This window comes from Simochromis diagramma, unplaced genomic scaffold (assembly GCF_900408965.1).
Source record: "Simochromis diagramma unplaced genomic scaffold, fSimDia1.1 OVJJ01000717.1, whole genome shotgun sequence".
NCBI classification, from domain to species: Eukaryota; Metazoa; Chordata; class Actinopteri; order Cichliformes; family Cichlidae; genus Simochromis; species Simochromis diagramma.
The window spans coordinates 1503564-1522166 of record NW_024387503.1 but is presented as its reverse complement, the minus strand read 5'-3'; the positions used below and the strand labels follow the sequence as shown (position 1 = coordinate 1522166).

Here is an 18603-nt window from a genome sequence, read left to right as displayed (position 1 = left end):
GTGCATGCTACAAAGTCTCTAAATGATATAGCGATAGCCACACCAACCTCCTATTCACTGTGGTTCCTTGGACCAGAGGCCGGGAAATGGCAGACCACACTGCTTGATCCAGATGGTTACGCCGCCCGGAGCTACACACCCTGGTAACCGCAAATGGACTGAGCTTGCTTATAATAAATTGGCGGAATTGGGTCGGTGCAGTGACTTTAAGAGAGACTCATTATCCAACTGGGCTTTTGTCAGGATGTGGTGTTTCACTACCATTCTCTCACTTTCTTCTTGTTGTATTTGCCCATTAGCAATCTTAATGTCTTCCACATGTCTGTTTGTGTACAGCTCGACTGTTCTCTTAAAACGGTTCCCTATGTGGTGGCCTCCAAGCATACTATCAAGAGAAGCATGGGCGGTAAAGCCATTTGTTAGTGCTGACCCATCATCGCAACCTGCTTTGATATCTCAAAGGTTTGTGACCAGCTCTGAACCAAGAAATATTACACCTCGGCTGTCTTGCTCGACTCCCACCCAGCTGCTTTCCTCGTCCTAGTTTTTTTTTTTTTTTTGATAGCTGCAAATAATTTTCATAATTACATCCCGCCGGCTCTCGTGTTTTAACAGGTGGAGAATTTTTGTTTCCTCCTGCTTTGTCTGTGACACCACCAAGGAAGCAGGGGAAAGATAAAAAACGTGCCATATTGACATCATTTTTCACATTATTGGATAAAAACAAACACGGACATCTCTTTGATTTGATTTCAACAAATGTCATGTTTTATATGGCATTATATTCCAGGTCTAACATGAAATAATCTGATTCCCCTTCCCTGGATAATGGCATTAGGCTGACTGATTTTCTCTCCTGGCTATTTCTCATGCATTTCTCTTGGCATGGCGTCATCCACATCAACCCTTCGGTTTGAGACTGAAGAGTGTAGCACCGCAGGATTCCTCCTCACTTCCTTTCAAATCACATTAATAACTTTCAGAGTGCGTGACTAATTATTTTCTCACTACCACATTCGACTCCAGTAAAATTATTTTTCTTTTCCACCTCTCAGTTCATCTGATATTGGTTTATGTGCTCTACAGTTTCTGAGCCCGGGAAACATGTTGTTGCAGCGAAACCTGAAACATATGAGTCCAATTCACTTCGCCCACGTGGAATACTATTATGTTTTTAAGACTCGGAGGGCTTGAGAAAAAGACTTGCTGTTGACGCTGAGTGAAATGTAATTGCGCTGTTATTGCAGCTGTCCAAGCGAGGAGAAAAGCAGTCATTTTAGGAACAGAAGACGTTTCCAAGAAGACGTTTTTGCTGACAGCTTTTCATTCCACCAGCGCACCTTTACCCCATCGATTAATTCCAGAATTGTTCTCGTCGGTCAGATATTGCTGTATTATCAGAAGTGTTTGGCTTCACAGAGATACACTCGCAGTGTCTATTGATACCCCCCCAAAGGGCACCTTAATACCCCATATTTAGCATGTTTAGACACTTGCTTGTTACTGTAATGTACATATTTATAATACCCATATATCATTCTCTATATGTCTACATGCTGTCAATACAAATAAAGGCAGTAAGAAGAGCTGATTATACTACTATTAACACTTTGACCTTCAGATACCTCGCACTTGAAATAGAGGTCAAAGGTTATATGTGATATGATATTTTAAACCTTTATACAGTACTTAATATATGTTGATATTATGTTTGATAGTTTCAAGGTTTTGGTGATCTTTTGATCAATAAATCCTTCAGTTCACCTGGAAGACCTTGGTTAATGTAAGCCAAATTTTAATGGATTGTTAACATGACCGCACTCTACACCCTGACCAAGTTTGATCAGAATTCATTTGAGACTTTTTGTGGCAGAATTGCAAGCACGCACGCAAATGCTACCAAAAACACAACCTCCTTGATGGAGATAACAATGGGAAGGTATCATTTTGTGGCAAATAGGGTTAATGTTGTAAATTGGGGAATTTTAAACTCAAACCCACAATCGTTTCTTCAGCCTAACCACACAGCGAAAAGTATGTAAAACGCAAGTGCAAACAAAATTAATCAGTGAATAGTTTTAATAATGAAAAATCCCAAATGGGAGCCTTGCCGCAGTGTTCTGGCTGACAAATGTCACTACATCTTAGAGGTGGCTGTAGCTCAGGTCATCTATTGGAAGGTTGGTTCAATTCCTGGCTTCCCCTAGTCTGCATGCAAAATATCCTTGGGCAAGATATTAACCCCAAATTGCTCTCCGATGCATCCATCGGAGTGTGAATGTGTGTGAATGTTACTTAGAAAGCACTTAGAACAATGTGCTTGTGCAAATGGGTGTGAATGGGTGAATGCACAAGTTGTGTAAAGCACTTTGAGTGCTCAGAAGAGTAGAAAAGCGCTATATAAGAACCAGTCCATTTACCATTTACATCCACATCTGGCTGTCTGCATCCACAGACACCCTTTCAACCATTAAATGCAGATTTCACATTAAATGCACATTACTGTAGCTGGTGTGTCAAAAGCATGGACACCAAAAGACACCTTGTACTGTATGTACCTTTGCAACACCACCATCTGATTGAATGGCAGTATTTGACATCCTGTGTTTACTGCAAATCAGAGGACAAAGTGCATTAAACTGTGAGTTTAGCTACGTTCTGACAGCTCCACAAATCCAAAGACTGTGAAGAAGCTGCTCAGGTTTAGAAATCAAATTTGGGTAAATTGTGAGTTATTAAGTGGTTAATTTATTCACACAAGCCATCCACCACTACCTGCTTTCCACAATAAAGCCTGAGCCTTATGAATGCTGACAAGTGGTCAAGCCACGCCTGCAACACCTCTTCAGCTTGCTTCTGTTTAATTGGCTTGTCTCGTTCTTTCATAAGCCAGCTCGTTAGCAGCATGCTGGTGCTGAGGGAGATGATATCTCCATGTCAACCTCACAGATGATCAGACGGCAAACACACATGCACACTGGTACAGTGTGCATGTGACAGCAGTGTGTTGTCATATGCATATGAGCGGAATGAAGCCATAGCTGGAAATGCTCGTCTATAATTTATCTCTTCAGCACACTAGTGGTGGGCTAAACTGATCCAAACTGTAGCTATCAAGACCTGCAGCTCACACAAATAAGCTCCATCGCAAAATGTTTAATGCATACTAAAGAGAAAAGTCATATCAGCCATGTGGCCAGTGCAGTTTGTTTGAAAAGTTAAGAGAACAGGATTCTTTGTTTGTTTGTTTTAATCACAGCATTCTTTAAAAGCAGTTCTCCTTTCTTAATGTGTGGTTGATATGGACCACGGTTCATTTAGTACTTTATTATCTGTGTACCAGGCAACACGGATCCCTTAAACAAGCCATTCAAAAGGTACCTAGGGTTAAATGGACTAGCTAAACACACTTAGGGCTCTACTACCTTTTAAGACTACAATATAAAATAAATCACTAGCCAAGAATCGCTGAAGCTGCAAACAACCAGCATGTGCCACTTTCCCACGAATAAGAACTCGTGTGAACAATTTAAGTTCAATTCATCTTTTATCAAAACAATAATTTTCTTTTCTCTTATATGGACTGGTTCTTATAATGCGCGTTTCTACTCTATCCTGAGCACTCAAAGTGCTTTACACAACACTTTTTTTCTACTGTTTCTGAGTGCTTCCTAACTAACATCCACACACTATATGCATGCTATAGTCCGATGGATGCATTGGAGAGCAACATGGGGTTAGTACAACATGCACTGAAAGGCTTAAATGCTTGCCTTTGGTCCTCTCTTTGTTACTGTGTATTCACTGTGTCTGTGCTGACTGTATTTGTGGGTTTAACAGGCCAGCAATGGGACGGAGACATCAAGTGGACGCCATTCTGTAACGGTTGAGACTCAGGTCCAGAAACAGCAGCAAGAGGACAGAGATGATTTCCCACAAGCACAGAGACAGTACAATTCCCTGCCACGGTGAGACATCCTTCCTTCCTTTTCTTTCTTTCTTCAAACTGTCCATGCATCCATGCGGCTGCGTCCACCCCTTTGACTTATCACGTCCTCCCTGCCCTTTCTCAACCCCTTCATTTGACTTTTTTTGATTTCCATCAATTTCTTTTCCTCACATTTTTGCCTTCCCCCCACCTCCCTCCTCCCTCACTTATCTCTTTGGCTTCCCTCAAAGTCAATCACCACAAAGCCACTTTCAACTAATCTCCAGACATTTGAACGATTCTTAGCAAACTCTTTGAATGAAATCATTTAATGTGATCGCTTAGAATTATTTGACTGATATTCAACTTCATTAAGTCAATGCTGACCCGAAGAAAGCGGTGACTTTGTCCCAAGCCCCCCTCTCCAATAACAGCTCCAATATCACATTATTTTTTCTAAAGGCTATTTTTTCCCCCTGCAATCTCTTGCCTCGCACAGTTTGCCATTAGGAGCTACAAGCACTGCTCTTCATCTTCTCCATCTTCTTGTTTCGATTCTTTTTTGCATATTTGTCAAAGAGATGCCAATAAAGCTTACCATATCTTACATCTTGAGCCTTTTTTGTGGGAGGGGGTGGTTTAGTATCAATATTTGCCATTTCTGCCAGCACTCCGTTAAATGTCTTTACTGAAGTTTTTAATCTCATGGCAGTAGGTGCAAATTACAAAGTTAACCACTGCTGCTAGGGGAAAGAAAGTCGCATATGAAGCTTAATATCCTGGAAGAAAAGCTCCCCAAGGCAATAATTCTGTCATTTGACTGACTGACACATTATTGTTGAATATTTTCACACTGAAAACAATCCATTGTGAGGGTTTTTTTGCATTGTGAAATGTATTATATGTTCAAAAATGCTAAGAGCAAAGTCAAGATTTATTTCACTTTTGCAGCTTGCCAATTTAAACAAAGACGGAGCCCTTAATATATGTGTGTGTGTGTGTGTGTGTGTGTGTGTGTGTGTGTGTGTGTGCGTGCGCGCGTGCGTGGTCTTTTCATTTTCTTTGCCATAGTTCTCGTCTGTGCTGTAACGCACAAGCACCAATCACTTCTTCATATTCATCCCCTTTTGTGTTATGTTGCCTCAAAACACAGTTGGGTCGATGAAAACGTGTTCGTGTCTGTGGATATGGATTTGCGGTCCACACGGACACATAATCAATTTGGTCTGTATAAGGCAGACTGATCTATGCATTCCCCTCATATGTGTTATCTGCTTGCATCTCATGTGGTGTGACAGTTGAGCTGGGACCTTCTCTCCCAGTGAGTTGCTTCTCTTGGGAAAGTTCATGTCTCCGGCCAAGCAGCCAAGCGAGGATGGCCTTTGATATGCATTCCTTTCATAATCTCATAGTGGCTTCGGGCTAAGAGCCACATGAGCTCAGGCTTGATGCTTGACCCTGGCTGAGGCTTTTCGGGGCTTGGTGTGTCGGCATGGCTTCTCATTAAAGAGCTAGTCTTACATCCCCAGATTAATAATCACAATGCCTTCTAATGTCAGCCACCTCTCTTATTGGAACCTCTTCATCTTTTCCTCTTCCAAAGCAGGAAGTCTGAGCAGTCAGCCATTCAGCAGAAAAGGGAACATTCCCTCACCAAAAAACACCCCAGAAGCTTCCAGAGGAAACCATGGTAGCTGGTTATCTGATGACGGCCAGGCTTAGCTCGCTGTCTGGGATGTGAGGATTGGAAGAACACTAATGAAGGCTTGTTGTTGGAGCAGGATTAGCAGTGACAGGCAGCGGAGGTCGAGAGTGACTGGGAGAGGAACGAGTGTTTTAGTAGGAAGGAGAGACCACTGATTAGCCCGAAAGAGATGTACACACACACACAAGCACACGCATGAATGCAGTGAATGTCGAGATAAGGTTCTTAACTGGGGGCTGAGTGAACTGCCAGTAGTTCTTTCATCTAGCCGTGCAACTATCGCATTCCCAGCCAAAAGAATATTGTTCCAAGTTAGAAAGAAAACATTATTCCAGGTTTGTAGACAATTTATTTATACAATATAGAAAACGATTGTTGCATTACACATTAGATGCTTTTGGGTGCATGTGTGCGTGCGTGGATGTGTGGAAGCTTTCTCCTACTTCTCATAAACTCTGATTCATCCCAGCTGTTTTAAAGAAACACACAGCGGCCACAAATGTTCCTGCGAGCCAACTTCCTGGGTTTGTTTGTTATTTTCTGTCATTCTAAATTTACCCCACTCTTTGGCATGATGTATTTTCCCATCCCCTCCCGCTGTACATGTAACTAATCTACTTTGTGATATATTTTGGCAAAGGAGTAGAGGTGATAAGAGAAGTAGATCCCTTGACGCATCAATCACTATTACATTCCTGTGGAGCAACGCAATCTCTCTGCTCTCATCTCTCCGCCTCTGACTTCCCCCTAAAACTTGTGTGCTTTTAAAACCTAAAAGGTAATTCTGGAAACGCAGGTTGCTTTCCTCGTGCAACAGGCGTTCCTGTGCTTCTAAACAAGCGACTCCCTCATGAGCGGTGCTGGCTGCTCTGTGAGCCAAGCCGGGGTGTAAGTGCGTGGCGGCTCGCCCAGACGGTGAGGTCCATGTATGGAGCATGTGGTGAGGCTCTCTGCAGTCTGTCCCTACATCTGCCCCTGTACTTGTGCATACAAGCAACCAAATGGCGGAACAAGAGGATGTGTTTGTGTTGCACACGTTCGTAACAGAAATGCATGCACAAAAAAACTCACAAGCTCACAAGAGCCCACATACCCCACGTTTGCAGGGCCGTGTGCTTTAGCCCTTCCCCTCCCTTTAGTCATTGTGAACCGCAAGGGCTTTCATTAGAAATGCTGAAATTTTGGGATTCTCATAACAGTTTCACTGTGATGATGATAGAAAGAAAATATTTCTAGCAATGGAAAGTTATCAAGAAAGAGGCACTGTGTTTTGTAGCATTTGCTTTAAATCTGTGTGCCCATGATGGCAGCCCTGGCATAGGAACAAACTGTATAGTGTTTCTACTTGCAGTGGAATTCCCTTATTGAAATCCCCACTTTAACACTTTTTTAAAAAAATGTTTATTATGAAACAGAATGGTATTTCAATAAAAGAAAGAAGAAATAGGAAAAAAAACACAACAGAAGGTCAAAAAACCCACAAAGGAAGTTGAATAAAATAGAACAGAAGTAGAAAAAAAAACAACTCTCACAAACACAACTGTAGTGTTTCTGCTGAGACATTAATGCACAAGTGACAAAAACATGTGAAGGATTGCACCGAGACATGTTTAAAAGGATTCATCAGTGCTATGAGAGAGAAAAATATCACATGATTCATGTAATACGTTTACTGTTAGCCATGTACTGTTAGCTTGTCAGTTCTGTAGCTGTTCTATCACGTTAATATCTCACCAAAAACACTTTAGTTGTGTTTTCTGTGTGTGTGTGTGTGTGTGTGTGTGTGTGTGTGTGTGTGTGTGTGTGTGTGTGTGTGTGTGTGTGTGTGTGTGTGTGTGTGTGTGAGTGTGTTTTGGTTTGTTTTTTTGGGGAGTTTTTCCTGAAGTTTTCTTTTGTATTTTATTTTACTTCCTTTGTAGTTTTTTTTTATTGCTGTCGGGCATGCAGGGCACCCAAGCTGGTGAATGCATTAACCCAAGAAGGAAGTCACCTAGGATCAAATTGATACCATAGGTACATCGACTAAACCTCTCTGACAATTTTGAATCTTGGTGACCTTGTTGGAGGTAAACTTTTCTTTCTCAGCATTTTTCTAATTGCTGGTGTTTTTCTAAGGCCACACTAATGTGTTTTTGTTTGCATCGTTTTCTCTCCGTTTTGGCCTCCCGCCCACACTGAGATGGCGTTTTCCTCAAGGAAAAACACAGCGTTTTGAAAACGCTCTCAAAAACGCATACGTTTCAAAACAGAGCTGCCCCGTCGCAGTGTGGACACTCGAAAACGCAGACTTTCTAATAGCGGAGGGCATTATACAGCAGTTGTTTAGATTGCTCTCAATTTTGACAGCCCTAAAAATGATTAATATCAGTTTGTACATGCTCCAGATAGCTTTTCTTCAAATTCTTTAATTCTCACTCGCTTTTGCGCATGCGCAGGACTGTAACGTTTTGGGTTGTTTCAATGTGGACGCGCAACTCTGTGAAAACAACTGAAAACGCTAGTGTGGACGCCGTTTTCAAATCTATCCGGGCTAGTGTGGACGTAGCCTCAGTTGCACTGCGTTTGAACACTCAGGGCCATCATACATATTCCACTGCCAATATATCTGCCTATATATATTTACCATGCTTATATTCAAAAGTGCTTTCTTACCAAATGCTGGACTGACTTGGCTGGACATGTGTCACCACTTCCATCAAAAACTTTAAATGGGCATATTTTTGAATGGAGTAAAATTCATCAGTTTCATCTAGTTGATTGTGCAATTAAAAACCATGGTTGTTGGGTTTTGTTTTGTTTTTTCCATTTGTACAAATTGAGAAATGAGTCCCACTTCCCTCAATTGTAAAACCACACAGTTGTGTCTTCTGCCTGTTCCTCACAGCCTCCCTGGAATGCAGGTGTTCTGGCCTAAAAGCATACCGGGCCCCTGTCTCCCTCTGCAGTCTTGTGCCTTGTACTCAAAAGCCTTTTAAGCACACAACGGGTCAGTGAGGTGTGAATGGGATCTCTCTTAGCACCCCTGATGCAAAAGACACTGTCACAGATATTCCATCCCACGTCTGCTCTAATGGATTCTAATAATGGAGGAGAAGATTTAACACTTTAGCCAAAGACCCTGCAGATTTCAATGACAGCTGTCCAGGTGAAAGGGGAGCACGTGTGGTGGGAAGCATGCATGGATGATAGCTCTTTTGTTTAAATTTTGTGTTTCTAACAAAAGATACGTCCATAAATCTTTGGCCGGCCTGTCAGTGCATGGGCTGACAGGCAAGTCGAAGATGAGTAGAAGCCAGATAACTCTCTGAGGCCTACCATTATTCTGTCTGGTCTGTAAGTGCACCCATCTGCATCCCCAATACCAAGTTAAATGGATGAAAGCCGGCATTTTCTCAGCAAGGTTTTAACATTTGTTTGTTTACAATGTGGAAATAATAGTCCTGCACGCGTTTCATGCTTCCGATATTTATTTCCTGCCTCTTTCATGTCTCGTTTCTTTTTTCTTTTATGTTACTGGATTCAGTCTAATCACGCAGGAGCCTAAAACAGACCCCTCTGCACCATTGATGTTGCTTTCAGTATTTTAAGTGAATGCCACGTCCTGCTTTTAACTCTCACACAAATGTGAAAATGATCCCGTTCTCTGCTGAAGTGCAGTTCCTTTTGAATTCCCCTTGAATACTGCTGACCCAGGGGGCTTTTTTTTTTTAAACAGAATCAAATAAAATCCACCTCTGTTCGCTTTAGATTTAATTGCTGCTTAAGGTGACTGAGAAAACAGTGCAATTGACCCTCCTACCTGTTTCTGTGTGTTTAGGCAACCTCGCAAGAACAACAGTGCGGCGTCCCAGGACTCGTGGGACAAGATGTACGTGCCAGCAGAGGGATTTCAGCCATCCAAGGAAAATCCTCGCTACTCCGGGGGCCAGGGGTCACGTAACGGCTACCTGGGAACACCCAGTATTAACGCCCGCGTCTTCCTCGAGACCCAGGAGTTGCTGAGGCAGGAGGAAAGGCGTCGAGAGCAGGAGGCCAGCAAAACCAGGCCGCCTCCTGCACAGGAAACCCCCAGCGGCATCACCTTTGACCAGAACAGAGACAGCACTCAAGCCACTGGCTCTGCCATAGCTCGGGCCCTCTCAAAACCCAAGGGGCCCTACAGACAGGACGTGCCCCCATCACCGTCCCAAATCGCCAAGCTCAGCAGGCATCAGAGTTCAGTGAAGGGAAGGCTGTTTTATTCCTGAGAGGGTGAAAAGGAAGAATATGGATGTCTTTAAGGAGATGAGGACTGATCCTAACAAGCATTTACAGGGAAAAAAAAAAACAAAAACAAGATTTGTGGGATTTTTTTAAAATAAAAATATGAGATATAAAGATTTTTATAGGACTGCTGTAAAAAATGTTTATATTTAAAGAAAGATTTTTTTTTAATTAAGAACCGTGATCCTTTTTAAGCTGTTTTATAGTCCAGCATTGTGATCATTCATACCTTGTATGTTTATCCTTTAAGTGCCTTTAAAGTCATTTGATTGTTTGGTGTTTTTGACTCGTGATCTGCTGTTTTGACCCATCTAACACACCCGGAAAAAGCTGCCATCACAACAGAGGACTGTTTGAGGGGATCTCAGCAGCGCTGCACCTAAACAGTCGTAACCTAATGGGCAAGTCTCAGTCCAGACATGCTTTTTCTACCACGCATCTGCTAGACCTCAGTCGATACCACGCTTGTGTGAATGAGGCTTATTTTTGATGTTCATGGCGACTTTAACTGTGTGTGTGTGTGTGTGTGTGTATTTGAGAGAGAGAGGGTGACAGAGTGCTGGCAGGAGCTGACATGTAGTGGGAGAGTGTGGAGGTTAAAAAGCTTGTGTGAACTGTGGAGTCAGAGCTTGGGTTTTGGGCATGAGCACCCATCCCCCTCACTTCAGGGAAATGTCCCTTTTGGTTTCAGATACAGGACTTACTCAAAGTCTGTATCCTCTTTCCAACCCCCTCTTGTATTCAGTATGATAATCCTAAATTCTCTCTTCCCTTCTGCTGGCTGCTTTATCAGTCCCCCCTCCCCCCCCTCTCACATTGTCGCCATCAATATACAGCACTCTCAGTGGAGGAAAACGGCTTTAGATCTTCTTTATTTCTGCTCCGCTCCACCCACTCAGGGAATCCAGCAGTACAAATGGGGTCAGGTCTGGGTTATTAATTAATGTACGTCATTAAAAATAAATGCACACCTTCGTTTGTGTTTGTTCTCACGTACGGTGAGGAGATAAAAAATGGCAACCTTGGCGGCGTGCCGCTTGGCCCCTGGCCTCGCCTGGACTGATTTGGCCGTAACCGAAGCCTGCTGGCCTTTAGGTGTCTGAGCTGTTCTTCGCTGAATATTTCATCAGGGCAGTTACATGGGAAACTGCATCAGCTCTGCTGTGGGTGGCCTTGGTGTAGTGCTCCATATCCATGGGGCAGATACAATGGAGCTGATTTTGTTTACCTTCATGATTATTTCCATTATTTCCAAACAAGAATTCACTCTTCTGGAGTTGAGGACCTGATTTGCTATGTGAGGCCAATTTTTTTTTCTTAAGGAGAAAAGTGCAGATTACATTTGAGTTACAGTTTAGATTTAGATCAGGTTCGGAAAAATGACTTGGATATATGTTTATATGCACTAAAAAAAAACAGGTTATGCTTTCAACTTGAAACTGAGGTGTAAATGTGATCAGGCTGGTGATCAGACTTCTCCTTTGCTACATTACACAACGGTCTTTTGTAACTGTTGTGGTATTACAATATGCTGTTTCATGGTGAATGTGCTCAACAAGCAGATCTCCAGCATTGTCATATGACACATGTAGACCTCTGGTGGTTTCTTTGTGTCAACTTCAGTCACGCTTGGATGGATTTATTTTGAACACCAAGGATGTATCTAACAAGCGAACTCCTTGATTCTCAACTCTGAGATCAGGCACATGTAATAAGAAACCCAGCGAGACATCTGCATGACCAAGAAGTCTGTTAAAAGCTAGCTTGACAAATCAGGTCTCTCTAATTCCATGTTCCAGCCATAGACAAATCAGCCTACCACAGACAGCAGACCGAAGCTTTGTTGCTTAAAAAAAAATGCATTCGATATAATACACTGACTGGAGTTCTCACAGAATGAATTGCACTTTTCTCTTTTGTCCCCTTTGTGATCATTCAAATGAATTTGCTTCGCTAAACCTCTGTTATTTCCTGAGCCCCGGGTTAAGCGCCGAGTCTGGGATTATACTTCTTTGGGAACACACACACGGACAGCTGCGGCCACCACCGAGGCCTTGTTCTTCCTATAACGCTGCTTTCTGGTCCGTACAGAGTTCTCTCAGAGGACACTGCAGTGCGCTGGCAGCACATACAGCAGATCTCTCCACCCTCGCCTACTTAAGTACGCTGAAAATATAACAGCATAAGACTAGAATTAGGATTAAGATAAAACTCCAGGCTACAGTTTCACAGTCGCTGGTGAGATTATCGATTACGGTCCTCACAAGCAGCAAAAAAAAAAAGTATCCTCACACATGCAAGGATATTGAAAGGAGAGCATGAGTAAGCTTGTTTCGCTACCAATTTTTGCATCGTGCTTGTATGTAGGTGGCCATGTGGTTAAGTGTCTGTGAATGCTGCCAGTAAATAGATTCTCCAATATGTCTCTGAATATGTCTTGGCAGCCATATGAACCACTCTGCTGCCGAGTGGGAGAAGAGCAGAGGAGTAGGAGGGAGAGAAGATGGGAGGCCTGACCTTGCAGATGATTCAGTCAATGGAGTAATCACAACTATTCCTCTGAGTCCGCACTACAAACGAGAGGTTACTGACGAGGTGGCGCTCACTTTTGCTGTCTCTTCTTCTTATTCTCCACATTTATCTCCTCCTTCTGTCTGTCAGTTTGCATCTTTTTGTTTTTTTTTTGCCTGGGCAGAATTGTTGGATCTGGTTGTGTAGATGAAAGTGGTGGTTGCTGTTGTTGTTGGTGGTGGTGTGTGTGTGTTTGCAAGGGCGTGCATGTGTTTATGTAAAGGAACTTTGACACAGCAGCTGTTTTAACCAACGTGTCCGTGTTTCATGTCTCATGAACTGTAGAGGCGCCCGTGATATCTAATGATTTTATTCCCCATCTCTCCTATGCAAATTAGATGATATCCCATAATGCACATTTATTATTTGTGTTGTGTAATTAATGTTTGTTCTCCATCTCTGTGACATATGGATATTTTTTTCCCCCATAAAGCTATTATTTCGGGAGATTTTTTTTAAAGTCCTGGGATAAATGAGAAAGATATTGCCATATTTTCATTGTGTTTTTACAGCCTTCCTTTATTGTGTTTTATTATCCACAACATGGTACTATGGTAGTGAAAAAAAAAGAAAAAAAATTATTAATATGTAAGCACTGTGCAATTTTCCTTTATACAACAGTGTGTCATTAAGAAGTGTTTCTGCTGTTCTCTGTACATACGATATGAACCATTTTTTCAGCGAATAAATTGAGGGTAGTTTCAGTCCTTGTAACAGTAATTTCCCTTGATTGCTTTGCTTTAACATTCACAAATTGTTCCTCTCCTTGATAACGCCAGCTAAGGGAAGTAATGAATAACTTATTCTTGCTGCTGCCATACCGGATATGTATTCAGGATTCAAGAATTCAAAATGAAACATTGTTGAACTTATGATAATTATCGGTTATGAAAGTAAAATTGGCTGTTCTCTTTCAGAGGTACGCACATGCATTTGAACTAGGAACGTTCACTTTACTCGTCATCTGGTTGCCATATCATTTCTCACTCTTTCAACATGAAGGCAAGAGAGACCTGAGTAAAGGCTGAACTTTCTAAACAGTTGCTCTTATTGCTTTTTGACTGCTGAAACAAGTGGAACGTTTATGGTCTAACTGCAGCTATAAACTGGCGCTAGCTGAAAATGTGGTTCCCACATTTGTTAAAGTGGCAACAAATCCAAAGGTACAAAAAAAACCCACGCTCGCACATTCTCTTTGTTTTTCAGCTCTTTACACTCCAGCCTAGAGCTGGCTTTCCTTCTAACAACATCCTGTGATGACGCTGATGGTGATAAAGACAATAGTTAAGTTTATGATGTTGAACTCCGGGGAAAAGGAAGGTTTTAGAAAGTGCAGGTTCTGGCCCTGCATTACAGAACTCCTGCCAAATCTGCCTCATCCTGAGGAAGGGAAAGGCTTTTGATAGAATCCGTCTGCTCAGAGAGGAAACATAGTATAGAGCACATGCACCAGGGGTAGAGACATCCACTACTCCGTATAGCGCCTTGGGGTGCGGCAGTAAAATTAAGGTGAAGAGTGAGTGGAGTAAATTTGTCCAGCCTGTGAGAGGACAGAGGGTGACTTTAACCCTGAATAATACCTCGAGGGGAAATTTAAAAGCACCTCTGAAGTAACTCTTCTCTGAACATCCCTGCTGAGCCACAGTCCGTTGCTTTTTATATTGCCTTTGATTGAGGGTCAATAGAGCAAATGGGGAGGAAAGAGACTGCATTTGGTCATGTTCCAGCTCTGTTTCAGCTTTCACCTTGCCCAAAATTCAAAGAGCTTTAATAGAAATACATATCAATGCTTTTGTAGAGTATCACAAGACAAGTTTTTTTTTCTTTAACATTTTTTTGTGGCCAGTCTAAAACATTTCCTTCATATCTGAGTACAGCTGAGTACAGCTTTAAAAGTCTAGTTTAAGATAATGTAAAGTCTAACTTTGTTGATATTCAGTTGTATTTAGTAGTGATGTGTTTACAGTGCTATCCTAAATCTTGAGCCACATCTCATTTTTTAAATATTTCATGTCCAAGGAGCCTTTTTCTTTAGACATGAGTTTTTTTTTCACTCATTTTCAGTCCTGACCTTTTACTTGACCATTTTCAGACTGTTTTGTTTGAGCTGCACACTTTAAAAAATCTGAGGAAACTCAACAAGTGATGGAGTGGCAGGACTAAAAATTATCCACAGCAGGTGAACATTATCTGTTCATTCATCATTCTTTTGTTTTTAATTAATTTATTATTTTTAAATATGAGGAAAGATCTGAAACAGGACCTGAGAGATGACTTCATTCAGTTGAACCATCTACTGAACAAATGAGCCTAAGCAGCATCAGAAATGGTCTTAATGGGAGTTGTTAAGAAGTCATTCTTAAGAAAGGGAAACGGGGAGAAAAGGCAAATTACACAAGACCTGGTCTAAAACTCAGTGGCAACAGTCTTATGACATCTTTTGGATTTTTGGTTTAATATGTGCAGAGAAGACCATGAAAGAAGTGCGTGTCTAAAGCCATCTGTAAAACACAATGGAAGCTCTGTCGTGATTTAGAGCTGTATTTCAGCCAGTGCTGTTGGGGATCTTGTCAAAATTGATGGAATTATGAACGCTGAAAAGTACCAACAGATTTTGATTCACCATGAAATACCATCTGGAAAGCATCTGATTGGCAAAAGCTTTGTTTTTAGCATGACAATAATACCAAACACTGCCAATGAAGTAAAGCATACCCAGATTAAAAAAAAACATGAATTGGAAAACTATTGGTCATGCATTGGCCTCCCCAGAGCCTGGACATGAACATTATTAAAGCAGTGTGCGATCATTTTGAAGAATTTTGAGAATGAAACAAAAGGTAGAAATCGCCAAAGAAGAGCTTTGGATGTTCTTCAAGATGCCTGAAGAAATATTCCTAAAAATCATATACCTGCTCTATTTTTGTCCAACAATCAAATATTTCTGTGTGTGTGCAAGCGCTTGAGGACAGTATGGCAGACAAAAACTTCATCGCTACAACATCCCAGACATAAATCCAGTTGACACATCCATAAAGGTAATCTAAAGCCATCAAAAGACAATCCGTTTCATCCCAGTGTGATACAAAACGCAGCATATAACCTACTTTGCTGTATCAGCTTGCACCCTTAACACTTTGAAGCCTGGGGGAACAGTAAAGCTGTCCTTGGCTCTCGTCTGCCTGATCATTACTCACGCTGAAAAAGCTCGGCTGAGACTTTAATATCACCCCTTTTGCATCTCCCCCATCAGATTACTCCATAATGAAAACCTTCAGCGATTTCCAATGATCAACAGCAGACGCTGTCATTCGGCCAGTTTGATTTCATTACTCCACTTTGTCCTCGTGACCCCTGCAGGCCAGACCAGTAGACCCCTGTGCTGGCAAGTGCGAGCATGTTGATATGAGAAGCAGATGGGGTTTGTGTGAACTGCCAGTAGATAAAAATGCTTGTGTCAAGCGACTGGAAGGGTAGGGGTCTTTTCAGCCTGGTGATAGTGGAGTCAGAGTCACCTGTTTTGGGTTGAAGAACCTGCTTCTCCATTCGAGCCACGATCTGCTGCACCGCTGGGATTTCAAAAGCGGAAGCCCACTCTGTAGCAGGAAAACTCACGGCCATAAATCTCAGCAGATGCGCAAGAAAAAGCAGTTGTGGGGGGTTGACACAAATGCACACATGCACACACGTACCAAGAGGTTCTTCCCTAAAGGTTTGGGCAACATCTGGCGATTGCATGTTTCTGATGAGCGGATGGTATCTGTAATGGAGGCAGAGGAGGGAGGAATGCTAACGTTTGTTCGTATGTGTGTGTGTGTGCGGCCGAGACAGAGGAAGACTCAACCTAAGAGCAGGCTTACTGAAAAGATGACCAAATGAAGAACAGAGAAACAGAACAGATATCGTGTTTACCAGAACAGGCCTTGCCTCCCGCTTGGTGGGAGAAATTATGGTCTCAACCGGAATCCATGCACTTTGTGCTGCCAGATATTATGTGAAACTGGTGGAGAATCTTTGAGGCCTGCAGGCTCAATTTGTAGAATTTTAAAAGCAGCTAACACGGATGCTGTTGAACTCCTAACATAGATCTGAAAGGCTTTAAACAAGATGCGGTTGTCCTTCTGCCAATCTTTCACACATTTTAATAATACTTAAGACCTTCTTTTCTTAATAGACAGTCATCAGACTACTTTAGAGGATTAACTCATGTATTAAGAACAATTATGTCAGAATTACTTCTTATTTTTTCAAATTCGATCCACGGTTCTGTGACAGAGAAACCTGTCTTGGCTTGTGTTGTTCATTTAAAAAATGAGACTAATTGTAAAACAGAAGCAACTCTACAGATGTTTGTGTCTTTGGTATTTTTAAAAGATAGTTTTAGTTTAATGGGTTATATGAATATGTACAGATAGGTGAATTTAAAATATTAAACTGATGCTACATCATTGCATTATAAACTAGAAATGACACTAATACACCAGCCATATGCACTGCATGTTCAGAAAGTGTGATACATTTAAAGTGTTACTAAAGGTTATGTTTAAGTATAATCAAGAAAGTTGTTTTTTCTTTCTTTTTTTCAAGAAAATTGCTTCAGTACAGGAAATGTTCCTTATACCTCTTATGTAATGTTTTCTGATGTTGATATTAAATGATCACAAATGCAACAACAACTGACTGATCATAAAAAAATTGGCCCGTTATGATTTTGCTTTTTTTTTTTTTTGCTTTTTAAAAAAAAAAAATATATATATATACACAAGCTAAAAATTGCCAAGTAATTAAGCTAAATTTGTTTGTTTTCAGGAACCCACAACAAAGCCTGTAAATTATGTAGACCTCATCTTGTAAAATACAAAACGTTTAATACATCTCTGTTAATTTGGACAGTTACAGCTAACTCAAAAGAAATAATTAAGTAATTTTTTTCTTAAATTTCTATTGGAGTGTAAGAGAAAACCCAAGCATCACAGAAGGTCTATTTACCTTCTGTGATGTAATGCTGTGAATATTGAATATTGTAATTCCTTATTTTGAATAAATTCAGAGTTATTATAGAATTTTTTTATCTTTGTTTGTTGTTTTTTGATTTTCAGACTAGATTTTAAGTAGTTATCATATTTTTTTGTGTACCCTGTCTTTAATTTTAGTTTTAACACCAGCAATTCTGCAGATTAACAGCCCACCCAAGAGAAAAGATCATTGGCCAGCACATATTCATCAACAAATGGAAGGTCATAGCTTAACCAACACACTATCAATTATCCCTGTGCACTCCATAAAATTAGGTCTCCCTGGGCCAAAACAGGGCCCAACCAGACAACAGTAGTCCCCTGACAGTTCCCCCTTTTTCTTTGCCAATTTAACCTGAGGCCCTTTCCCATCCCATACCACCCACTGAGCGTGACACGCCGCCTGTAAACAGCTACAGCCCTACAGGCGACGGGAGAAGAGGACTTCCCCACAAAAGAGGAGAAACAATCAAAAATAACAAGTCTACACATGCGCGTGAGTCAGCGAAAGCTTGAGCTTGATGTTTTGCTTGAAGGTTTTTATTTGCGCTGTAGTGGGATCTGAGGTCACCGTGGAACCTGCAGCAAAGTACTCGAAACACTCTTTGGCTTAGCTTACGATCCGACTTGATTACACAGACTAATGTTTTATTTAACTGCGACTCTTCTGAAGCCTCAGAACTGCTCACGTGATAGCTGCCTCACTCCGGTGTGACTTTGGCCTGTAAAACTGCTGCTGCTGTTTGTTCCTGCTTGTATGACACACTGTTGGTTTGCTGCAAAGAGACAGACAGGCTGTCAGGAGCTCCTGGGTAACTGTGGGCTATTCCCTGATGGGCTCCGTGGAAGGTAATGGGCCTGCCATATTTCACTCACTCACTCTCACACACACACTGAACAGAACATTCAGGACCCTTTGCTTTTCAAGCTGGATTGGAAACAGAAGGTGTTCTGTGAGGCTGTTTGATTGGCGACATGTGTTGGGAATGGCACAAGTTTCTTTTTCTAGCATGGGGAGCCTTTGATTCTTCACAAAGTGTCTTTGAGGCATCTGTCCTTCGTGAGGCATCTTCTCATGCAGCAACAACGTTTACCCCAGATTGCTTTATGGAAGCCATGAG

General features: G+C 41.6%; 1 protein-coding gene across 3 annotated transcripts in view; it reads left to right on the top strand.

Annotated features, from left to right (window-relative positions):
- The window catches only part of LOC120725743 (partitioning defective 3 homolog), a 340776-nt gene extending 327589 nt beyond the window's left edge, over positions 1-13187 (top strand). For all 3 annotated transcript variants that reach the window (XM_040018776.1, XM_040018775.1, XM_040018777.1), the window contains exons 23-24: positions 3841-3968; positions 9451-13187. In XM_040018776.1, coding sequence (XP_039874710.1) covers positions 3841-3968; positions 9451-9880 — 558 coding nt within the window. In that variant the 3' untranslated portion in view covers positions 9881-13187. The remainder of the gene's footprint in view (positions 1-3840; positions 3969-9450) is intronic.
- The last annotated feature ends 5416 nt before the right edge of the window (positions 13188-18603 follow it).